This window comes from Simochromis diagramma, unplaced genomic scaffold, assembly GCF_900408965.1.
Source record: "Simochromis diagramma unplaced genomic scaffold, fSimDia1.1 OVJJ01000599.1, whole genome shotgun sequence".
NCBI classification, from domain to species: Eukaryota; Metazoa; Chordata; class Actinopteri; order Cichliformes; family Cichlidae; genus Simochromis; species Simochromis diagramma.
The window spans coordinates 54,922-80,457 of record NW_024387408.1 but is presented as its reverse complement, the minus strand read 5'-3'; the positions used below and the strand labels follow the sequence as shown (position 1 = coordinate 80,457).

At 47.9% G+C, this 25,536-nt stretch overlaps 1 protein-coding gene across 1 annotated transcript; it reads right to left on the bottom strand.

Moving 5' to 3' along the window:
* Nucleotides 1–335: 335 nt before the first annotated feature.
* LOC120720798 (myelin-oligodendrocyte glycoprotein-like) lies at nt 336–24,489 on the bottom strand. Its single transcript, XM_040010577.1, has 3 exons — nt 24,344–24,489; nt 806–1,126; nt 336–697 (listed from the first exon to the last, which is right to left on the bottom strand). Exons 1-3 carry the CDS (start codon nt 24,486–24,488, stop codon nt 636–638), a joined length of 528 nt encoding a protein of 175 aa, XP_039866511.1. The 5' UTR covers nt 24,489; the 3' UTR covers nt 336–635.
* Between the last annotated feature and the right edge of the window lie 1,047 nt (nt 24,490–25,536).

Sequence of the window (25,536 nt, the reverse complement as noted above, 5' to 3'; positions counted from 1 at the left end):
GGGCAAAGTGGGCGATAAACAAACAAGAGAGGAAAGCCGATCAGCTGATCAGTTTGATCAGTTTCATGATTGAAGTAGCAACAGGAGAGAGAGGGGGAGAGAAGAGAGAAGAAGCGGCAGCTGTGCAGCGTAAAGACACGGAATACCTCCAGCTTTGTGTCTTTTTTTCCATTCTAGCTGAAGTACGGGACAAATCATGTTCCTTTTTACCTCAATATGGAACTTTAAAGTTCGACCTCCTCGGCTGTAATTGGTCCAGCCCAGAGTCCAGAAGTCCAACTTTTTGTGCAATGGTTAGCATCTTTGTCTGCCTTTTGGGTGCTACCGCAGGTGCCTTTGATGTCGACATTGCTGTGTTTGTTGTCTTCTGCTAGCCAAGATTTATGTATATTTGAGAAGCATTTTGTACTGGACGGGAGACACGGCACAAGATTGATTGAGCATGCATCAAGACATTGATTGACAATGGTCTGCAGCCAATCAGGACGCAGAACACAATGCACTGTACAAAACAAAGAAAAAAAAAAGCATGCAAAATTGCACCCCAAAAAATCAGCGAAACAGTGAGGCTGCGAAAAGTTAACCCCGTTATAGCGAGGGACCACTGTATAAAGGTTTTGCACATGATGTCAGGCCTAAGCTGACCGAGGAGTCTGATCAATGCAGCTGTTTCTGTTCATATTGTCCCTTGTTTGACCTGCAGAGGAGACAAAAGACAGTCAGACACACGAACGATTGCCTGCCCCCCCCCCCCCCCCCACACACACACACACACACACGTGCAAACAAACACAAACCAACAAACCTTTGACTTTGAGCAGCACAGTTTTCTCTCTCCAGATCTTCCCATTCACTATACATCTGTATTCTCCACTGTCACTCTCTTTGGGGGTTTTCAGGGTCAGACTGACGTCTCCAGTTTTCAGCAGGTCTTCATTCATTTTCGTTCGGTCTCTGTAATCCCGGTCCTGTTCTCCAGGCTGGTCAGAGCCGTTCTTATATACATGGATCGTCTTTTTTGGGTTATAGCGTACCCACTCCACTTCAGCATCTCTAGGCAGGTTCTGTGATGTTCTGAAGGGCAGCTGGACAGACTCCGCCCCCTCCTCCACCTCCACCTGACAGACTGAGAGGACAACAAACACAACATGAGCTGTACAAAGTGTGATTGGTGTTCAGAGCAGCATCATGTGACTCTTGTTCTGCACTAAATGAAGCGATGGAGTGGCGCCTCCTTCAGACACACAAACAGCTCATGGAGAGAAATAATTCCATCCATCCATCCTCTTATCTGGGGCCAGGTCGCAGGGGCAGCAGTCTATGCAACAAAGCCCACACCTCCCTCTCCAGCCACCCCCTACAGCTTTTCCAGGGAAACAGCAAGGCGTTCCCAGGCCAGGTGGAAGATATGATCTCATTAGCATGTCCTGGGTCTACTCCAGGGCCTCCTTCCAGTGGAACATGCCTGGAACAACTCAAATGTCTTGATGCATGCTCAATCATCCAGGTAAGTAAATTCCAAATTCTGTTCATCTGGACATAGTGTTTTCAATGGGAAAAACGTTTCATCATCATCCAAGTGACTTCTTCAGTCTCAGCTGACTGCAAGTTTCCCCAATCTTATAAACAATACATTTGCATTCTGAGGAGCTTGGCCCATCTTCAAGAAACTTAAAGGAGTCCAGACACTTTTCTTTCCAAGCTCCTTAGAATACAATGACCTGGATGACTGAGAACAGTACAGTACATTTGCATAGTGACTGAAACTAGCACCACTGAATGAACAAGGGGCTGAGAGGTCAGGTTGTTTATTTGCAAGTTGTCATGACCATTGATCAAAGCTCACTGATCAAAGACTACTGATCATTGGTCATGAGTACCACCTGTGTTCCCCATGTGCTCCCACTTCCCTCGTTAACCCTCGGTGTATTTATGTCTGCGTCTCCCTCAGTTCTGTGTCGCGTTCTCCCTCATGCTGCGTGGATTTCCCTGTGTCTCTCTGCGAGTGTTAGTTATTGTTCCCAGTTTAAGTTTTGTATTTCTTGTGATCTGCCTTCCAGCATTAAAGCTGTGATTTTGAGTTTATCCCCTGAGTCCGTGAGTTTGCATTTTGGGTCCTCATCCTGCCTGCCACACAGCTATCATGACAGAAGAACGCGACCACGACATGGACCCAGCAACTCACAACCCCTCCGCTGAGCTCCGGGAGGATTTGATCTATACAGTGGAGTACCACTATCAGGAGTGGGAGGCGCTGCCAGGAGACGAACACCGGGAGGTCGTAGCCGTCCGTCTACAGCGGATGATGTCCGGACTCCCGTGGCTGTTCGGCGCGCTGCGCCCCCACATCCGGGACTTTCTCGTTTCCACTGTGGGCAGCTGTTCCAGCATGAAGAACCGGAAACGGTCAGAACCGGAACTATGAGGCTCACCACCGTTACACCGTCTGTTCACGCTTCGTCGGCTTCCATATCTTCGCCACCGCCTGACTGCACTACGCGGCGCACGGAGATGCCAGAGGCTAGTGACTTCAGTGAGGAGGAGCGGCAGCAGGTGTTACGGGCATATCGGGAGGACGAGCTCCGTTGGAAGCCCTGGCTCATCTCCGAGGAGGAGCTCTCGTCAGCCGCCCCACCTTGGACCAACCGTCCACCCTCGCCGCCTCGATCGGACTACTCGTCTCCTGCTTCCTGCCTGGCACGGATGTGGTCGGAGGACGAGGAGCCGGTCGCCACGGAAGGCCAGGCTTTGCCCACGGCCGCTCCAAAGAGAAACCGGCATTCCCGCCGCCGTCGCGCACCGCCACGGCCTGTTTTGCCCTCCACTGAGCAACACGAGGAAGCTGTGGGGGGCATGGATTCCGACCTCGAGGAGCGGCAGTGCGCCGCCTGCGCGCAACTGGAGGAAGAGCTACGGGAGGAGCCATGGCTCGCTCCTCACTACGGTGAGATTTTCCGCGGGACACGCCTAGCCCTTGGGGGGCCCCCGGAGTTACCTGGAGCTCCCGCCTGCCGCTCCGCCAACACTCGCCTCCTCGGCCTCTGCGACGCCACAGGAGGCTCCACCTTCCTCGTTAACGGGGCCCACGGCCAAAAGGAAACGGCGTTCGCGTCGCCATCGCATCGCCCGACGCTCGGAGGTGAGTGAAACCGTCAAGTCACTCCAAGTTACCGCTGAGCGGAAGGCATGTGAGGTGGCTACAGACTTAGGCGGTGATATGGCTAGCAATGAGCTATTCACCAAGCCGCAGGCTAGAGACAGTTCTTCTCAGTCAATCACGACTAATTCACTCACTCCTGCAGGGACCTCAGAATCCACACATAGACTGAGAGAGACTTCCACTGCTTCTCATGTTGATAGTGGGAGGGAGGTATTTCCTTTTGTGTCCCTTTCCGTGTCTGCAGTTCCAACCAAGTCTGAGTTGCCGGTGGCTAATTTCTTCCCTCCTGAGCCGGCCCTGCTCCTCCACCAGTCTCTGAATGAAGGTAACGAAAGCATAACTAGTGCTCCGGTTTGCCCAGCGACACTTGTTTCTCACGAACTGGAGACTGTGAACGCTGATCATGAACCCATATTATGCCTTCAAGATGCAAACATAACTGCAGATCATGGTGACCTGGACTTTGTAATGTCACAACACGACTTCTGTCTTCCTGAAGGTAATAAACAAGGTGATTTTGAACTGTTTTGCTCCAGCACCATTACCTCCACTCAGGAGATGGAGGCTGAGATCAGGGTTGATGTGACACCATTTTCTCCTGCCTCTATGAACTCGTCACTAGATAGGGTTTTGGCCCCGAACAATGTCGTAACCACCCTCTCTCAGCCTGAAGTGTCACCTGCTTCAGTTAATGGTTCACGTACCGTTTCACCTGTATCTGTCTCTCCACTCAATATAGTTATCACTCTGAAGCCACAGATCACTGCAGGTGCAGGTTCCAACAAACACATCCATCCAACACACCACAGTCATGCTACCACGGTGCCATTGGTTGGGTCCATACCTGTGTATTTACTGTTTTTCCAGGAGTCAGCTCCTGATGATCTAAGCCTTGTTTTTGTGGATCGAGTGGCAATTCTTGTTTTCCGTATGGTTGAACCAGCTCCTCTGAGCCGCACACTACCATCTCTTAAGTCCAACCAGCTTATGTTGACCTCTCCTAGGATCACAGAGACTGGACCAGTAACCTGTGAGCCACTTTGGACTGATGCAGACTCTGGGAACTGTGGGGATGAACAAAAAGTATTTTACCCGCATAACATAATCTGCAGTATGATCGTTGCTTTAATAATGTAACAGATAGCTTTAAGAAGGCCTTAAGATGTTATGCATACAGTTATCATGTTAACTTTGTATAAAACATTTATTTAGTAAGAAGACATACACATAGTCTCGGTGAGCCTCTGGCCTGGTAAAAGGTCAGAAGTACAACAGGCGAATTGAGAAAGAGCGTTTAAGGACAAGAGACAGTTAGTAGGTGAAGAGGCGACACAAGGAGCATGTGAGGTCAACACACACACACACATGAGGTAGAATTATTTATAGGAGAGAGGCTAGGTCATGTCTGGTTCTAACTGCAAAATTATCTCGGTAGAAGAGGAACCGGTCCTCATTGTCTCGGCAAGAAGAGGAACAAGACGAGAATTGAAAGGTGGACAGGAAGGGCCAGCCATGAAAATAGAAAATGATGTTCTTTCAAATTGGGTGAAAAGTCATTGTGGTGTTGATTTGACGTATGTATAAAATGTATCTGTGACGCATGAGGGGGCGTCAGTAAATCAAACCCTGATGCTATAAAAATCTGTTTATGCTTTGATTAAGTTGAAGATCAATTGCTGTCTGCGTACAGAGTTGTCTTCCCACGCGTGTATTCATTAAAATCATCGTTTGACTTCACCCGGCCGGATCAGTGTGGTTATTCTTCGATCACCTCTTGTATCCCTCCTCGAACTGTCTGAACCTTAACATTTTGGGGGCTCGTCCGGTGGTTGAGTGAGGGGGAGGATTGGAGAGGTGTGAACGGTGGTCCGAGGTGGTCAGACGGGCAGACACTTGGCCAGTGGTCAAAAGTGAGTGGACGCACGCCGGCGCATCATATCTAAAAAGGTAAGACACTGCCTGTTGAATTATTTCCAAAAGGTGTCAAATTGGGCTGTAAAAATTAAATGTCCGCTCACTGAAAGTACTGGTGGATGTCTGTTTTGATTTTGATTAGAATCTCATGACAGAACTGAGGATTTAAAGCAGTTGGACTGCTGAAAATGATTTAATACGGTTGGACCGTACAAAGCAGTTGGACTGCTGGAAATGATTGAATGCGGTTGGACCGCTAAAATGATTTATTGCGGTTGGACCGCGGAAAGGAAAGCAGTTGGACTGCTGATTTTAGTAGGTTAGGGAATGTGGTTATTGTTTGGATATAAGGTTGGACCTGCTTCAGTTATACACTTGTTTTGGGTGTTGATTGTTGTTTTAAAGTATTACAAAATTATTATAGGACGCCAGTTGGACTGGTAAGAAGCGCAGAGCCCGGAGTTTACGCTCCCTCCTTGTCGTGGACGCGCGACATTGACCTGTCGGCGAACAGGGTTAGTTCAGTTTGGCTTAACTGTGGGGTACAGGGCATCCTGGAATAAGCTAGTGGTTGGACCACTCTACCGTTTGGAACGGTAGCCTGCGCTTTTTTGGGCAGCAAAGGTTGGACCTTGGGTGTTGGACACTCTTAAATTGAGTTAGGTACTTTAGAGATGAGGCCAGAAACTGTTGGACAGATACTGGTTAATTGATTACAAAAAAGTTGGACTTTTTCGGTTGGACCGTTAATCTTAAAGTTTTCGAAATTGTTTAGGCGCTAAAGCTGACAGATCTGACAGTGGTTGTAAATATAAGACGTCTTTGTAATATAAAATAAGAGAATTTGGTGTGAGAGGAGGCTGTGTGTCGAGTCAGTAATGCACTGACTGCATGGTGGTATTTTTAGACGGTGTGTGTGAGCATGCAAATGAGACAGCTGATACGGAGCGCATGAGAGGATTGTGCTTTCGGTTTTGTGTGTTATGAGCTCGATAACTATTGTTTGCAAATGTGGTTAAATGTCTGTGACTAAAATGCTGGCTTAGTACATAACAACACTGTGAATAGAGTTTAAATAATTGTTGTAAATTTATGAGTGGTGACAGGGTTTCTGAGTAGAATATAAGAATAGTTTGTGTTTAGAACTAGCGTTCAAGCCAGAAGATTTAAGGTGGATTTGAAGGTTTAAAAATAATAATAATAATAAAAAGGCGTGAGGTTAGTAAAAAGGGTTACAGCCAGAAAGTGCTGTTAATTTATGAGCTGTCTGGATGCAGAGTAAATGGAGTGGTCATCCTGAGAGGATTGAATGATGCTCTAACTCTGTGGTCAAGTCAGACGTAGGCTTTAAAGCAACCATGAGCCACTAATAAGCGTGACAGATAAATGAGTATGAGTAAATTGAACTTGTTAAATAGCCTTAATAGAAGTAACTCAATGAGCACGCAATAAAGTGGACTTTTGTAGTTTACCTTACCACCGATGCTATAAAATGAAACTTAATTAGTAGCTATTTTAGAGATAACCTTTGTGATTTGAGAAAGAGAGAAAATTCAGGTTACATGTAGTAAATAAATAAGGGAATGTTAATCTCGGCGTCATTTCACACTGAAATTTCAATTGTAGGGGATCATTTGGAGGTGAATTGTGTAGGACACGGGGAGACAGAAGAATCTCCCCATGAATTTTCGGTGTGCATAGAAATTGAGGAGGCTGAACTGGAAACCTGCCTGTGTCGTTGTTTTCTTCTATTTGAGGGTTTGCTTGAAGGTTGTGAGAACGACCACCTTGATATGTGGGAGCCTTCTCGGGCAGCGCTGTTTTTGTTAAACATGTGGGAGGTGGTGCGAAACGGAGAAAGATTTGATATAATGTAAGGAGATTTCTTGGTTTTAGATTTATTAGTACGGGGTAAGCTGAGAGACGCCGGAGGGTGTGTTGCTGTAAAGTGTATAAGGGACGCACAGCGCCGCTAATGAGGTTAAAAAAAATGAAAGCACTAACCAGGGAACTTTGGGAGAGAGGTAAGTATATGGAAGTGAGCGCATTGCGCATAAGGGTTGCTGGTTTCATAAAGTAACACTTTGAGTGATTAAGTGTCAACGCTTGAGAACGCGAGGACAGCGTATAAAGTGCTGGGTTAAACTTTGTGTGTCACCGAGCAGGAGAAGAGGAGCCAGTGATTGCGAGAGCAGCGAGACGGATTCTGAAACCGAAAGTTAAGCGTGTTTGGGTGACCTAGACCTAGAAGGTGGAGTCGACCAACGTCATTTGAAGAGGTAAGTTTGTGTTTCAGAGAATGGCTGACAGCTCGGGTGCGACACCTTGTGGGAAAAGGGGATACAAACCTCTGAAGGATCAGCTTGAACAGCTTAAGAAAGCTATTCGTTTGGCTTCCCCTGGAGCATTAAAATCAGCGGAGAAGGAGTCCCAAGCGATGGAGGTTGAGGTAAGCAATCTCATTACATTCCAACAGCAAGGGCTGGGTGACAAGATAGCTCTGAGCTTGGTGTTAAAAACTGAAGGAGAGAGATGTGAACAGAGATTGAAACAATTAGAAGAGGAGTCCAAGGGACGTTCAGTGAACAGGAAAGCCAGAGGAGAAATTAAGGACCTAAAAAAAACGCATGCCAAGTGTTGTAAGTGGCTGTTCCTGTGGAGGGCAGCCTCTTCTTGGATGACAGAGGAGGAGGATGACACAGGAAAATCAGGAGACATGGTGAGTATAATGGAGTCTCTGAAACACCTGAAGGAGGAGAATAAAAAGCTAGAGGACCAAATGAAGGATTTGACTCCAAAGGTAGAAGAGGCTAACAGGTATTACACACTGAGACTATATCCTTGGGCCGAATTGGCACGTAGTGCACCACCACCACCATATGTCATGCCTGTAATGACCCTTGAAGGGGGACAAGTTCGCGGTCCAGGCGGACAGACTGGAGCTGTCCTTGGAGGAGGAGTAGATGTTGAGTATACTACTACAAGGGCAGTAGAGTGCCAGTCCCAAAATGTGGGAGAGAGAATGATAGCCTCAGCTGCAGATGAAGGCTCAACCTCGCCTCCCCGTTTGTTGGGTAGTGGAGACAGGATACGGGCCGCAGTGTCTACAGTGGAACAGCCAAAGCAGGATAGAGAGGCCGAAAGGACGTTTAAAATGGAGGACAAGATGCCACCAGGGGACACCACTAAGGGAGAACCCTGGGAAGGAGAAGTGTATGGACAAATGCATGACGCCCCACGTGCGCTTTTAGAGACATTAAAGGCATTGGATGTCATAAAGCAGAGAGTAAGGAAGAAAGTGTCAGAAGAGGAGAACGAAGACGGTGTGACTTCACCAGAAGAAGAGGACGATGAGGAGGACGAAGACGCAGAAGGAGCTGAGTCACAACCAAGTACAAGCCTAATTTTGAGGAAAAGAATGGTGAAGAGAGACCAAGCGCAGAGACGGCCCTTATTTAAGAGCTCAAAGGGAAAAGGAAAGTTGAGGAAGAGTAGAAAAGTGAGTTTTGAACAAGGAGCTGCTGACCCTGGTTTTAATCTGCCTTTAATAGCAGGCCCAAAGAACGAACCAGTCTATCGCGCATATAAGGTAAGAGATTTGGAAGCATTGGTTAAACAACTTCCACCAATAACTGAGGGAGGAGCTAGCTGGTTAAGAAGGCTGGGCGCACTGACCGAAGGAGAAGAATTAGCGCTGGGCGATTTTCGCGCTTTGGCCGGACGTTGTATGCTGGGTGGTGGGTTAGTAGATGTTGAGCAGATAGCTCGAACAGTCAGATATGCAAATGACCAGCCATACCATGAGGTGCAGAGTGACTTAGCAGATGCAGTCCGGGAGAGATACCCAACTCCTAACACTGGAGCCATTCCAAAAATTATTTGGGATCCCAAAACCACACCCAGAGAGTTTTTAGCTAAAGCAAAGGAACAATGGCTGTTAGAAACAGGAATACACCCAGGGAAGGAGGGCGAAAGTAGAGCATGGTTCCGTTCGGCTGTGCTGGCAGGGCTGCCCAACCAGGTTGCAGTTGACTTGGAAAAGAACCCAGATTTTGCCGTTGCAGACTCGGTACAGTGGGAGAGACATGTGACCCACAGACTTCAGCAGGAACAGGATTTGGCAAACAAACAAAAGAAAGAGTTGGAGGAGGCACAGGCGCAGCTGGTAAAGTTACAGCTGACAGAGGCGAGAAATAAGGTAGGCGACAGAAAGAAAGAGGATAAAGAAAGCGCAAAGAAAATAATGGTGGCAAGGCCTCAGCCTGATCCTGTGCCTGACTGGCCAGATCAGGGTCCGGGTCTCTACTCTGATGATCGTTGGCCCGCCAATGCACCAAGGCAGCGTCAACCCATAGGGAATTGGGGAACCGGTGGACCGCAGAGAGGGCGTGGTGGATCCGCGAGGGGAGGACAAAGGGCTCGGAATCTGGGGAATCCTGGCAGTGTGTCGAGGACTGCGTGTCTGAGATGTGGAGCAGATGGACACTGGGCACGAGACTGCCCTGAACCGCCGCTAAACTATCAGGGGCGAGGCTATCAATCCCAGACACAAGGAGGCTCAAGACAAAGAGCTGCTTACAGGGGAGCACATCAAGCTCCAAACCCGAATGCAGCACCAGTCGCCCAGTACCCAGTAGCTGACTGGGGCTGGGAGCAATACTGACGGAGCCCGGAGAGACCGAACAGCATGGGCACGGCAGAACCCATGCTGTCAATGACCGTGGAAGGCACTGAATTGCCCTTCCTGGTGGATACTGGAGCAACATACTCAACACTGAGAGACACACCAGACAGTGCGACACTCTCCTGTCACACAGTTAATGTGGTGGGCTTTTCCGGGATTCCGATGACTCTGCCATTGACGGATCCGGCATTGACAAAGCTGGGAGAACAGACTTTGAAACACCAATATGTGGTGTCCTCACAGGTGCCTGCAAATCTCATGGGCAGGGACCTGCTTGTGAAGCTGGGAGCCACGATCATGTGCTCACCAGACGGACTGACTGTTACTCTGCCTGGAGGAAAAGAATTTCCGTGTCTGGGATCACCTTCAAAGACTCAATATCTAGTCCAGAACTCTGAACAACCCACTGCCGAAATCTACTGGGGGAGGCTAGTGGAAGAAGGCATTCTGAGACATTATCAGCTGTGGAAACCCTGGATAATGAGCCTGGCCGTCTATACCCTGCCGCGAGATCCTTTTCACGTTACACTCTTTTATGATAGGGAAGATAACGATATCTATTGGGAACGGTTCCAGTCTGATCTTGAGGGACAGACGTGGAATGTGCGAACACATAACATTTATGTTGGACCAGAAGGTGTGGCCGCGGCTGTGAAATTTACTGATGAACAACTGCCCTGGTACAATGTGGGAGAGGACTCAGCCCCCCACATTACATTGGCGGTCCACGAGGGTCATGGGCCAAGAGATCTGGGACCGATGGTCAAGCGGGCGCTAGACAACGCCAGCTGGCAAAGCACCCAAATTCCAAATGTCTGGTATGCACCAAAATGTAAAATATATCGCATAACTTGTCTGTCCAGCGATGCAGTGATTTTAGAACAAAAAGAAATCTCCAGAATGCATGGCAGGGAAAGAATGGATCATCCTGATGCAGTAGCTGAGCTCTCAAAATTGCCTGATACTTTGTGGTCCACAGGGCCCACAGACGTAGGTTTAGCTAATTGTTCGCCTGTCCTGTTCCAGCTGAGGTCTGACACACCAATTAGTAAACCACAGTATAGGCACAAAACTGAAGCAGAGGAAGGTATAGCTGAAACCATTGAAGGGCTGTGGGAGGCAGGAGTGCTTGAGCCCTCATGGTCTTCTTGGAACACACCTATTCTGCCAGTGGAAAAACATGGGACAGGAAAGTACCGCATGGCACATGATTTGAGGGCAATAAATGCCATACTGAGGACTGACACGGTGCCTGTACCAAATCCCTACACAGCTCTGACCGCAATTACTGGGGACCAAAAGTGGTTCACATGTATTGACCTAGCGAATGCATTCTTTTGTCTTCCACTGCACGAGTCGCTCAGAGACATTTTCTCATTCACATACAGAGGCCAGAAATTTAGGTACACACGCCTACCACAAGGCTTTGCACTCTCACCAGGCATTTTCAATCAGGTGTTAAAGGAGGCATTGTCCCCGTGTCAACTGCCGGAGGGCTGTACATTGATACAGTATGTTGATGATCTTCTTATTGCAGCCCCGTCAGCAGCGGCCTGTACGGCAGCATCACTCGTGGTGTTGAACAGACTGGCGGAGTGTGGCTTCAAAGTAAGTAAGGCAAAACTGCAGTTGGTCCGACCAGAGGTAACATCTCTGGGCCGGGTGATCGCACACAGATCAGTGGGGTTAATGAACACACACAGGGACCAGATTCTGACACATCCAAAACCAAGAACTGTGAAGGAGTTGCTTTCCTTTCTTGGCTTGACAGGTTACAGCAGGCAGTTCATTCCGAACTATGCTGGCAAGACTGCCCCTTTAAGGGACCTGATCAAGAAACTAGGCGTTCGAAATCTGAAGGCGGAATTGCCTTGGACGCCGGACACAGAGACAGCGTTCATTTCGCTAAAACAGGATTTGTCAAGAGCTGCAGATCTAGCCACACCTAACTACGACGAGGCATTTTATCTTGATGTTTCAGAAACAAATGGGGTGGTAAATGGTGTGTTGTTTCAGAAAAAAGGGGGAGGTAGAGATGTGCTTATGTATGTCAGCATAAGATTAAATTCAACAGAAGCAAGGCATCCCACATGCACACAACATGCAGCAGGAGTAGCAAAAATAATTCAGAAAACAGCACACATAGTGAGGGAACACCCACTGAAAGTGCTTACCACACACAGTGTAGTTGCGTATGTGAACTCACAGGCATTCACAATGACCCCACTGACGCAACAGAGGTTGAGCAAAATTTTAGATGCGCCAAATCTGACATTCACACATAAAGGCATCAATATGGCAGATTTAATGGGGTCAGGAGAACCACATGACTGTGTTAAGAAAGCTCAAGTTGAAGCAAAAATCAGGGAAGACCTGAAGGCAGAGCCCATACATGGAGCTGAGGACTGGTTCACAGATGGATGCTGCCACAGAGATGAAGGAGGATTGAAAGCAGGCTATGCTGTAGTCTGTAGAGTAGGAACTGAGTTTCAGGTGAAAGAAGCAGGAAAAATTGAGGGACAACAGTCGGCCCAGAGAGCTGAAGTGATAGCCCTAACTCGAGGCCTGAGGTTGGCTAAAAACATGAGAGTGAACATCTACACTGACTCAGCATACGCGTTTGCGTAGCTCATGTGGAACTGGCTCAGTGGAAGAGAGCCGGGTTCAGAACGGCTACCAATGCACCCATCTGTCACAAAAAGGAGATGGAGGAACTGGAAAAGGCCCTGGAGGACCCAGACGAGGTAAGTATCATAAAATGCAAAGGCCACTCACAAGCAGACAGTATGGTGGCAAAAGGAAATCAGAAAGCTGATGAAGCCGCGAAGGAAGCTGTAGGGTACGAAGGACAAAGACAAATGGTGCAGGTGACCCCAGAAGAGGAGGTGAGTACTAACAGCATGGAGGAAGTTAGACAGGCTCAGGAGGAGACATCCCCGGAGGAAAAGGGGGTGTGGGAAAACAAAGGAGCCTGGCAAGATGGTGGTTTGTGGAGGGGACCAGATGGGCGTCCCGCTTTAACGGCCAAAATGGCGGAACAGAAGGTGAATGAGGCTCACGGGCTTGGTCACGTGGGAGTGAAACAGATGGAGAGAAATTTGTGCCGATGGTGGCATCCTGATTTGAGAAGGATGATACTGGAAAAGGCCAGAACGTGCCTAATTTGTGGGGCACACAACCCAAAGCCAGCAGTAAAACCTGAAGCCGGTAAGTTTCTCATGCCAGAAAGGCCAGGAGAAGAGGTCGTGATTGATTATACCGACATGATTGATACAGGCCCAGGTGGTGTGAGGTATTTGTTGGTGTGTGTGGATGTTCTGACTGGATGGCCCGAAGCATGGGCGACCAAACGTGAAGACGCGAAAAGTGTGATCAAGTGCTTAATCAATCATTACATTCCAAGGCATGGGTTTCCCAAGAGAATTAGATCAGACAATGGCACTCATTTCAAGAACAAAGATTTGCAAGAGGTAGAGAGGATGTTGGGAGTGCAACATAAGTTCGGGACGGTCTATCATCCTCAATCTCAGGGAAAGGTAGAGAGGATGAACCTAAATTTGAAAAACAAGTTGGCTAAAATCTGTGCGCAAACAGGGCTAAATTGGGCCGCAGCCCTGCCCATTGCTTTGATGACCATAAGATGTTCTGTTAACCAATCCACAGGTTTCACCCCTTACGAGCTGCTGACTGGGAGACAGTTTCCAGCACCCTGGACAGTGGTCCCAGTGGAGCAGCCCAGGACAAGCAACAGGTCTCATGCAGAATATTTTAATGAGTTGAAAGCTCTTGTGTCCAGCTTTACAAAACAGGTCACTTGTGAGAGACCCACGGGGAACGGAGAGGTCCCGGACGCAAAGGCGGTGTGGCTAAAGGTCATCAAGCGAAAGTGGAAGGAGCCCCGCTGGACTGGTCCGTATGAGGTGACCGCCCGGACGGCCACAGCAGTCCAGCTGAAAGGGAAAGGCGACACCTGGTACCACTGGTCGCAGTGTGCACCCGCACACGAGAGCGTGGTGGAGGAAAACTCATCTTCAAAGGACACAGGTGTCAACAAACAGAGGCAGAATAAACCCTCTCACTTGTGCAACGAGCCGACCAATAGTCCACCTGGAAGGCTGAAGAAAGAAGAGCAGCCTAGGAGGAAATCGCCTCGTCTACAGAAAGGAGTGGTAACAAACTGAGAGTTTGAAAAGGGGTGGTGTAAAGAAAAAGAGGAAAAGGGAAAGAGGAAAACAGAAACAAAGTTTTAAAATTTATGCTAAGTACAAATATACATAACACAATGCCATCCCGCGAGCCGGAGACTCGTGAGGAGAGAGGACTGATTAAAATGTTGCTTGTGATTGTCAGTTTGATGACTGTAATGATAATGATAATGGCCCTATGTTTGCTTGTCTATATTTTGCAGGGAGGCCCCCGCGAACTGTCTGAACACAGGGGCCAGTTGAATCCAGCACCAAAAGAGAAACTGTTTATTGAAACAGGACTAAAAAGGAGATCAAAACGCGAGGTTTCGGGTAAAAGGGATGAGTGCCTCAGTACATATGGTGGTTTAGAGTTGAACTATGTTAATGGGTCCACAACTTCATTCACATTTGATTTATGCGATGTTGTTAAGTGTAAAGGAGCAGATAGTGGTTGGAGAGGATATAATGTGTGGGTTTGTTGGGATTATGCAGTAAGTACACATTGTGAAAGAGGGAGTAGGCCCTTTGCAAACTGGTGTCGGAACTGGAATCAGGTAAAGGGTTACACTGGGGAAGATGGGGAAGCGTCAGAACAAGGGTCAGAGAACGTGTTAAAACTCCAAAGAGATTATAGCCCATCTAAGAATCCGTTGACTATGTCGCTGGGCAATTGGTGGCGTAAAAATTCTGTGTATTTAGTCTTGGGTGTGGAGACTGTGGGAACTGACCCGAAGGGGTTAATTAAAGTTAATTTTCTTGAAATAGCCGATCCCGTAAACCCCGTAGAGCTAGTTAGAGAAGAAAAGGAAATACACATGATTAACAACCCAATAAACGCTGGTGTACATTTTACAGGGAAAAGGGGAAACGGGTCGTCATATGGGGTACCAGAGGAACAGGAACCAAAGGATAGACGAGTCCTGGCGGTGGACTACACTAGACTGAAGCCTCAAGATTTAATTGAGCGCGCCACTGGGTTCAGTGACAGTAATCTCTGGCTGGACTGGATGGCTCTAAATGCTAGGGAACAGGAGCTAACTAACTGTGTTGCTTGTGCCTCTGCTAGACCACGTTTGTTCACAAAGCCCGCTCCACTCCATTCGGAGGACAAGTGGGGCCATGATTGCCTGTTGCGAATGACTAGAGGAGCAGTGAGTACTGGAGACTGCACTGTGTTGTCCAGTTTGTTTCCGCCAGTTGACAAGCGGACAAAGCCAGGACCATTTTTGCCGAAAAAAGATAACTATACGTGTTTTAAGTTCTCCACAGATAAAGTAATATATAACGTGGGAGAAATCGACCCAAGCTGGTGCGCTGTTACCCAGACGGGAAGAACCACAAACAATGTAAGTGATCCCAACACTTTAATTGGGACTTGGGCTAGAAGTGGACTTTACTATTACTGTGGGCACAAGACTCTTTTGGCTCGTGTTCCTCTGGGAAGTGTGGGGACGTGTGCGATGGTGAGACTAGGAGCACCTCTTATGCTAATTGGAAATCAGGTAAAAAGCATTCCACAGCACGACACACGCACATTGGCAGCGAGGCGGAAAAGACATATCCTGTCCAAAAGTGGGATTGAGGGAACACACGCTTATGACCCTAGGCTGAACTCGCCAACTTGGATTGACTCAATAGGGGTCCCCAGAGGAGTTCCAAGTGAATATAAACTCGTAGACCAAATAGCTACTGGTTTTGAGAATCTTCCAATAATTTCTGCTCTCTTTCCAGTGACCCCGAACAAAAATGTAGACAGAATCAATTATGTTCACTATAATTTGTTGAGGCTCTCTAACCTCACCAGAGACGGGATGGAAGGGTTAGCGGAGCAGATGGGTCCGACCTCATTAGTGGGGGTCCAAAATAGAATGGCCCTTGATATGTTGTTGGCGGAAAAAGGGGGTGTATGTGCGATGTTCGGAGACCAGTGTTGTACTTATATCCCGAATAACACTGCTCCGGATGGCTCAGTGACGCGAGCTTTGGAGGGGCTAAAGAGTCTCTCTAGAACCATGCACGACCACTCGGGAATTGACAACTCGCTGGAGAGTTGGATGACCTCAGTGTTCGGACGGTGGAAGGGGTTCGCTCTGTCAATTATGTTTTCTCTATCTGTATTGGTGGGTATTTTGGTGACCTGTGGGTGTTGTTTCATTCCTTGTGCCCGAAGGTTGGTGGAGAAGGTGATTGTAAAGGCAGTGGACCCTGGGGCGGTGGCCCCTATGTCCATGATGCCGATGATGGATATGGAAGTAGTTGAGTGGACTGAGGAGTGAACCGTAACATATGTATCGACCTCTGGTGTGGCATGACATAATCTGCAGTATGATCGTCGCTTTAATAATGTAACAGATAGCTTTAAGAAGGCCGTAAGATGTTATGCATACAGTTATCATGTTAACTTTGTATTTCAAGTGCAGTTATAACTATTTTAGACATATTGCATATCTGTGCTGATTTGAGTTGATGTTCAGGTTCTTTAAAGGTTTGAAGCTTCACCAGGCGCGACTGTCCAGGTGATACATGTTGAGGGAAAACTAGAACATAGAAGGAATTGCAATACAGGCTTACAATACATTTATATCAGGTTATTTTAATATCGTTTATATGCTTCATATTTTTATATTAAACTTTTAGTAGAGGTTCTTGATTAAAACATTTAAAACATTTATTTAGTAAGAAGACATACACATAGTCTCGGTGAGCCTCTGGCCTGGTAAAAGGTCAGAAGTACAACAGGCGAATTGAGAAAGAGCGTTTAAGGACAAGAGACAGTTAGTAGGTGAAGAGGCGACACAAGGAGCATGTGAGGTCAACACACACACACACATGAGGTAGAATTATTTATAGGAGAGAGGCTAGGTCATGTCTGGTTCTAACTGCAAAATTATCTCGGTAGAAGAGGAACCGGTCCTCATTGTCTCGGCAAGAAGAGGAACAAGACGAGAATTGAAAGGTGGACAGGAAGGGCCAGCCATGAAAATAGAAAATGATGTTCTTTCAAATTGGGTGAAAAGTCATTGTGGTGTTGATTTGACGTATGTATAAAATGTATCTGTGACGCATGAGGGGGCGTCAGTAAATCAAACCCTGATGCTATAAAAATCTGTTTATGCTTTGATTAAGTTGAAGATCAATTGCTGTCTGCGTACAGAGTTGTCTTCCCACGCGTGTATTCATTAAAATCATCGTTTGACTTCACCCGGCCGGATCAGTGTGGTTATTCTTCGATCACCTCTTGTATCCCTCCTCGAACTGTCTGAACCTTAACAGAACCTAATGATTGCTGGCTCAGAACTGGTGGTCACTACCACTGCTCACTTTATGGTCTTTTGTGCCAAGATATTAAGCCCTACAGACTGTTTTTCACCCGCTCTCTCTCTCTCTGGGATCGTGCCTCAGCAGCCTGCGTTTCCTCAGCTCCTAGTCCAGCCAGGGGCCTCCATAACTGTTTGTCCTGCGTCGGCTGTTGAACTCCCGAGTGTGCCTATCCGGCACCCTGCGGCGACACCACCGCTTCACGTCACGTCCGCTGGAGGGTCCGAGGGGCCCGTTCAGCCACCCGTCTCCGCTGGAGGGTCCGAGGGGCCCGTTCAGCCACCAGCTGCTCCACCGGCAGCCTCGTCCACGTTTGCAGCAGCCGTGTCTTCATCCACGCTAGCTGCGGCCTCCGTGTCTCCGTCCACGTCGCCGCCTGGTCCAGCTTCATTTGAGTCTTCATCCTCGTCTGGTCCAGCCTCCGCCTCTGCCACGCCTGGTCCAGCTTTAGCCTGTGCTTCGCCTGGTCCAGCTCCAGCCTGTGTTTCTCCTGGTCCGGCCTCAGCCTCAGCTCCTGCTTCACCGTCGTCTGGTCCAGCTTCGACTTCGGCTTCTGCTCCACCTGGTCCAGCTTCAGCCTGTGCTTCGCCTGGTCCGGCCTCAGCCTCAGCTGCTGCTTCGCCGCCGCCGGGTCTTCGTCATCGCCTGGTCCGGCCCCGTCATCCTCTTTGCCTGGTCCGGCTCCGTCGCCTGTGGCTGCCACGCCACCGTCTGGTCCCGCCACCGACCGGTCCCGCCTCGACTGGTCCTGTGCCCACCGGGCCTCGGCCAGTACGCCTGACACTGGAGAGCCGCCGCTGCCTTCCGCGCGGCCGGCCCCCTGAACTGCTCCGTCTCCTTCGCCGCTGCCGCTGCCTTCCGCGCGGCCGGCCTCCTGAACTGCTCCGTCATCTCCTTCGCCGCCGCCGCTGCCTTCCGCGCGCCCTGAACTGTTTCCACGTCGTCGCCGTTGCCTTGTGCACGGCCGGCCCCCTGAACTGAGCTGTGCTCTTCTTTTCTTTTCTGTTCCCCAGCCCGTTATGTCTGTGTTCTCCCCGTGCTCTCTCTCCTCCTGTTTGAACCTCTGTACTTCCTGTTTTACTTTGGGACTCCCGCACCTGTATACGTCATGTTATGTTCACCCCGCCCTGTCTCGTTATGATTATCAGTGTCACCTGTGTTCCCCATGTGCTCCCACTTCTCTCGTTAACCCTCGGTGTATTTATGTCTGCGTCTCCCTCAGTTCTGTGTCGCGTTCTCCCTCATGCTGCGTGGATTTCCCTGTGTCTCTCTGCGAGTGTTAGTTATTGTTCCCAGTTTAAGTTTTGTATTTCTTGTGATCTGCCTTCCAGCATTAAAGCTGTGATTTTGAGTTTATCCCCTGAGTCCGTGAATTTGCATTTTGGGTCCTCATCCTGCCTGCCACACAGCGATCATGACAATGGTGACAGATGTACCCTCCTCGATTCAGAGATGGTCTTTCCCTTTTCATGTAAATGGCCTCCTTGACTTTGCCCTATTAGCACCTCGTCCTTTACTCTTGCGCTGCTCCGTGTGGCAAATCGAGCGCACCTCTCTGCGTTTCAAACACGCGTCACAACAATTAAGAGGACCCGAGGCAAGCTCGGAAGGCCAAGCAGAAGTTATTTGTAGAGATGAGAGGATAATGGCTGCTGAAGAAAGAATGCTGTTGTTTGAAAAGAGAAGTAAAACAACTTCAGTGGTGTGGAAACATTATGGGTTCGCGGAGTCAGATGTGGATTAAGCAGACATAGTGTGTAAACTTTCCTACGGTGTTGTAGCTGCACCACAGAGCAACACTACAAATTGACATACCTCAATGTCAGTTTGATGCAATTGTGCATTGTGTGGCTACACAGCTTGTCTTGATGTTTGGTTATTTGTATGCATAAATATTATGCAGTATTTTGAAGTTCACTAAACATAGATGTTTACATTTTTCATTTATTTTTTTATATCGCAAACATTTGCACTGTTATCAGTATTTGCACACTATTTTATATGATTTTTTGACAATCTTTAAAGCCATTATTCAACACATTGTTGTTGTTTTTTTGTTTTTTTTGTTTTTTTGGCCTGTCCCGTTTGGCTCTTTTGCCATCAGAATTGTTGTCTAAAGGCAAAGAAAGATACCCAACGGATTTACTTTACCAAACTGACCATCCCAGCCTTGCCGTAATGGTCCATTTGATTCACCTTTTATTGTTTATTTTATTTTCACTTACTGAATACGGGACAGACTGGAGGAAAGAAGGGGAGAAAGAAAGAGGGAAAGAGAAACAGCTGAGAAGAGGGACGGGGGGAGAAGGGCAAAAGACAAAAACCAACAGAACGGGCAGAGAAAAAAAAAAGCATATATCAATCACCTGGATCACCTGCTGAGAAAGAAAAAAGAGAGCAAGCAGAAGAGAACAAGAGTAATAGAATAAACAACATCACAATGATATATGGGAATATGACAGTAAATACTAAATGTTAAACATTATTGTGCAGCACATAAGATCAACAGAACACAGTGTGCTTTGAGGTAGGAGCCAAAAAGGGTGTAGTTTGTGGGTGTGATCACCCGTGTGTACACCTGTGAGCATGGACGCGCTTGTTTTTTGTTTTTTTAAAAGGTTCCTTCATGTAATAATCTGCTAGAGGGTGTGGGGGGGCCACAGCCCCGTCCTCCAGGGCGTGAAGCAGGTGTGGAGGAGATCAAAACTCCAGACATCCAGAGGCCCCCAGAACACAAGAGACCAAGGAAGACCAACAGAGGGGCAGCTGCGCCACTGTCCCGGAAAGAGCTGAGGAGAGTCCCAGATGAGGGCTCACTCAGCAGCCGCGGAGCAGAAGCCAGGGGGAGTTGCAGTGACGCGCCCGTGAGCTCCGCCAGCAGCCAGCTGCGCCTGAGTGACCGAGCCCCAGGCCGAGAGGCCAGGGGCACCCCACCTCCGAAGTGGCCCGAGCGAGCCCCAGGCTCCAGGCCTCGATAAGCGGCCGCCAAGGAGTGAGCCGGTGTGTACCTGGACGCCCATCCCCGGACACAAAGAACCACCAACGCACCAATGTCTGAGGGGGTCCGCCACTGGCAGGGGAAGTGGTGGTAGGGGGAGATAGGCCTCCAAACCTTGGAGGGCCTGAGATGTCCCCAGAGAGGTGGCGCCTGACACCCAACCTGACATATAAACACAGACATACAGGCACACACATATACAAACATCCATTCCCACCCTCATGCTCTCATATGCACTTACTCCACACTCAACCAACGTGGAGACAGACATAAAGAGACGTTGTACACACGATCACACTCCCCAAGCGTACTCTACAAACCGGGTCTAGGTGCCCCCGCCCCTGGAGGGGGGAACTGCACCCAGACCCAGGTGGTGTTACCCTTTTCCCTGCGGTGGGGGGAGGCAGACCGCCCCGACTCCGCAGCAGCAGGAAGGCTCCACACTCCAGACCGCAGTCGGACGGCCAACTCCTCCTCCTAGCCCCCCTGCTCCAGCAGGTCGCAGAGAACGGGGGTGAGAGAAGACTCCAAACCTCCCTCCACCCGCTCATTGTAATGTTGATGTATGTGTGTTCTAAGGTGCATTTAAAACCCAGGAGGGCATGGAGCTACCTGCCAGAGAGCAGCAGGTACGCGCATGGTCCCTCCTGCTAGCCCTCAATGTCTACGTGTATTTAAAATTGAGAGGTGGGCAACGATGCCAGGGGTGGGGTGTACACCCTGATGGTACTTTGGACTCCGTGTATCGTGCCCACCCCCAAGACCCTATATGTATGTGTAATGAGAGTGTGAGTAATGTGAATGTCTAAGTTGTGGGATAAAATTGAGGCAGAGGCAGCCAGAAGGGGACAGAGGGGGGGGTAGCCTCCTCTGCACCCTGGTGACATACCCCTACTCCAAGGCCCTGCATGTGTGGGTGGTTGTGGTGGAGCGGGAAGAGGGAGGCAGCTGGAGATGGGGAGGGAAGGAAGGGAGGGGCAAGTGACCCCTCCCTGGGGCCAGCTCCCCCGCTGACCCCAGTAGGCACCCCCATACTCCGCGACCCGCCAGGGAAAGGGGGCCCAGGCCCATCCAGACCGGGCCCAGTGCAGCAGCGCCGCCCGGCCCCACAGAGCCCGGGACAGTCCACCCAACCCCACCACAGAGAAAACTGCACCCACCCCACCATCCACTCATCTTCCAGACTACATAAGACAATAAACACCCAGGCTGAGATCTTCCTCCACCTCTCCTGTATCTCCCCCTCCTGCAGAGGGAGCTCCTGGCGAGAGGAAAGCTCCTGCAAGATGTGACAATCTCCCCCACCAGTTGAAGAGCCCCCCAGGTGGCTCGACGCACCGGCGGCACCCTGCTCCAGGCCTGGGCCCCCATGCACCCACCCGCCCACAACCCCGGCAACACACCAACCGGGACCCAAGCCCCCGAGGCCCGGTCCGGGTCCCAGCCCAGAGACGGAGCGCCCCCAGAACCTCACGCCCATCCCGGACCCACCCAGGGCCAGCCAGGCTACCAGGTCAGTAACCCACGTCCGTCAGCACAGACCCTCCCCTAGCCCCGCTGCACGCAGCCGCGAGGAAAAAGTCACCGGAGAGCCAACAGAGCCCCTAACCGGACATGACCGCTACCCCGGGTTGAGCCCCCCAAGGAAGATGCCTCCGGGGAACCCCCCGACGCCCTGAGCCTGTCCCTACCCCCACACCAATCACAACAGTGAAGGCGGGACCAAACTATGACCCCCCACCCCCACTAGGTGATGGAGCTGATCAAAGGAGCCCAGAGCAATTGATCTGATGTGGTGGCAGAGGCTGTATCAAGACTAATGTAATCTAATAGATAATTTCTATATTGGTTAGAATTAAGATTATTTTTATTTTTCCAGTTCATGAGGACTGTTTTCTTGGCTATGCATAGGGCAGTGAAAACCATATGGGCGATATTCTTTTCTGAAGTGACATTATCTAAGCTGCCCAACAAACACACTAAGGGGGAAGTTGGAATGTTACATTTCAGACACTTCGATAAGTCCTCACATATCTCGCGCCAAAACTTCTGAACTGGTGGACAGAACCAAAGAGCGTGGATATAATTGTCCGGTGAATTGGTTTGGCAGTGTGAGCAGTTGTTGGTAGACGTAAAGCCCATCTTGAACATCCGATGACCTGTATAGTGCACTCTATGTAATATTTTGTATTGAATTAATTGAAGACTGGGATTTCTAATTAGATGAAAGGTTTTTAAGCAAATCTGAGACCAGAAGTTTAGGTCTAAGTTAACTGATAAATCCGCTTCCCATTTTGCAATAGGAAGTGATATTGATTCATCTGTTTTAGAAAGCATTCTGTATATTTTGGATAGTAATTTGGGGGGTTTAAGAGTAAGAAATTGAACCACACTTGGTGGTGTTTGTAGTTCAACTTGACCCGGTTTAAATTTCTTTTTTACTATGGATTTAATTTGTTGATATTCTAAAAATCTTTTCTTGTTGATCCCATATTGTGTAACTAGTCCGTCAAATGAAATAAATTCTGTTCCTTCTAGTATATGTTCTAAATATTTGATTCCTTTATCACTCCAATCTGAAAAGTTTATCATATTATTGTTTTGTAATATGTCAGGGTTGTTCCAGATAGGTGTACGTTTGCATGGGATTAATGAAGACGCCGTCAATTTTAGAAACTCCCACCATGCTGTCAGAGAAGAGCTGATGTTGATGCTTTTAAAGCATTCATGTCGTTGGATGTTTGAGCTGATAAATGGTAGGTCTGAGATCTCTAGATTATTGCAGAGTGCTTGTTCTACATCTAGCCAAGGTTCATCTAAGAGGGTGTGTTTTAGCCATCCTGAGATAAACTGAAGCCTGTTGGCTAAGAAGTAGTGCTGAAAGTTAGGCAGTTCTAGTCCTCCTTTATCCTTGGTCTTTTGTAGTGTTTTTAAGCTTATACGTGGGGGTTTATTTTTCCAAAGGAATTTGGACATACATGAATCTAGAGATCTGAACCAATCTTGTGGCGGTTTAGTTGGGATCATTGAGAATAAATAATTTATTTTTGGTAAGACCATCATTTTTATAGCGGCAACCCTTCCCATGAGTGATATGGGTAGACATTTCCATCTAGCCAGATCATCTTCTACCTTCTTTAAAAGTGGGATATGGTTTAATTTAGTTAGATCTGCAAGCTTGGGAGAAACATTAATACCTAAATATTTTATATTTCCCGATTGCAGTGGTGTAGAAGAGGAATAATGGAAGGAGCAATTAATCGGTAGGACTGTAGATTTTGACCAGTTAATTGAGTAATCTGATATTCTTGCAAAAGAGTTTATCAATTCAATCACCCCAGAGATATTGGTTATTCAACACATTGTTATTGTTAAATAAATATCATCAAATAATCAAGATCTCAATTCCAGTGAAAACAATCGTGATTATCATTTTTGCCATAATCGAGCAGCCCTACCTTGAGGCGACTGTTGTTGTGATTTGGCACTATATAAATAAAACTGTATTGAATTTTCATTTACAGCTGTAAAGTACCTCTACATGATGCTGTGGTGTCAAACTTACTGCAGCAAGTGTGGTTCTGTTTATTGTCAGTGAGTCAAATTGCCAATTTAAATAGTATTTTATCTGTATTAACTTAGAATCCATGGACACATCATTTTCACTCTTATTATCTTTCACTTCACAATAAAAGCCTCATATTTATGGCTGCTACACCCTGACATTTGACAACACCCAAATGACTGGATCATGGTAAATGGTAAACTGGTTCTCATATAGTGCTGACAATCACATGCATTCATACTCTGATGGACAAAACTAACAAAACTACTGATTTGATCCAAACTCAATCATACCAGAGGCTTTTATTTTGAAGTTAGGATAATTAAAACTTCATTTTTAATCGTCTTCTTAGTCTGTTTATTTAAATGGACAGTTGCTCCACCTGACATTTTTGGCTTTTACATCAAAACATTAAAGATTTTATATAATTTGCATAAACTAAAAATAGATTAAAAAGCTTTTAGAAAATAAACTCCTACATGACCTCTGACCTTCAACCTGTATCTACAGCACTGACCTCTGACTTTCAGCTCCACTTGTTTCTTCAGCAGGATGTTTCCCTCCACGCTGTAGACAGTGCCGGTGTAGATGGAGTTGTCTCCATCTGTGGGGTGTTTCAGGGTCAGACTGAGGTCTCCAGTTTTCAGCAGGTCTTCATTCATCTTCGTTCGGTCTCTGTAAAACTGGTGCTGTTCTTCATGCTGGTCAGAGCCGTTCTTATACACGTGGACCTTATCATCATCACTGTCCATCCACTCCACTTTAGCGTCTTCAGGCAGGTGAAGTGTGGTTTTGAAGGGCAGCTGCACAGACTCCACCCCTTCCTCCACCTGCACCTGGGGGACTGAGAGGACAACAAAGCACAACATGAGCTTGGATGGAGACATTTGTGTTGCCTCTAACAGGCTGAATGCTGCTGCTTCACTGGGAGCTCACTGTTAGATAGAAAGTGGTCAGTGTGAAGAGGAGACGCAGCAGAAAGATGAAGACTGACAGGAAGAAAGCAGTGAACAGACTGTTGGAGCTGCTGTTAGTGGGACAGGACTTTATTCAGTCTCTGAGGACCAGATTTGACTTGATGAAGCAGAGAAACACAGTCTGAGTGTTTCTGTCACACTCACTTCATCACACAGCTCAGTTTGACAACATGTGGAAGAATTTGATAGAAGCCTTCCTTTAGTAAAAGCACCAAGAAAACACCATGAAAACACCTCACTACACACTAAACTGCAGTACTGGCAAATTGTACATAAAGTATGAAAAGTCAAAGTACTTATTGTGCAGAAAAATGTTCCCATCAGTGTCTGTGGATCAATATTACTGCTGCACATGTTTAAGGCTGAGCTCATTTCAAATCCTTTCTATTGTGTTGAATCTGCAGTAATGCATCATATTCTATAAAATCATATGTTTGTAGTGGCTGTCCTGTGAGGACCACGTCTCTCTAAACAAACAGCTGTTAATGAGCTCACAAACACAGGCCTACAGCTGGATTTGAAAAAGTCCATTCAATAGAAAATCAACAGTCACAGCTGGATTCAAAGGCTTGAGCTCTGTGTGACATGGTTACCTGTCAGCATCTACAGGGGGATTCAAATATGAAGGAAACATGAAGGTGGTGCATTAGAAAAACTGCTGCTTTCAAGCAGAGCAACAAACTGTTTGAACTGATCCAACTTTATTCACACAGACAAAGATTTGTGCATCAGC

What these genes read in the sequence shown, in the direction of transcription:
- LOC120720798 (XM_040010577.1), bottom strand. Translation starts at nt 24,488, where the DNA reads ATGAATGAAGACCTGCTGAAAACTGGAGACCTCAGTCTGACCCTGAAA. An exon ending in AGTGGAGCTGAAAGTCAGAG is followed by an intron (nt 1,127 to 24,343) that starts GTCAGTGCTGTA and finishes TTGTCCTCTCAG; the next exon opens with TCTGTCAGGTGGAGGTGGAG. An exon ending in TGTGCTGCTCAAAGTCAAAG is followed by an intron (nt 698 to 805) that starts GTTTGTTGGTTT and finishes TCTCCTCTGCAG; the next exon opens with GTCAAACAAGGGACAATATG.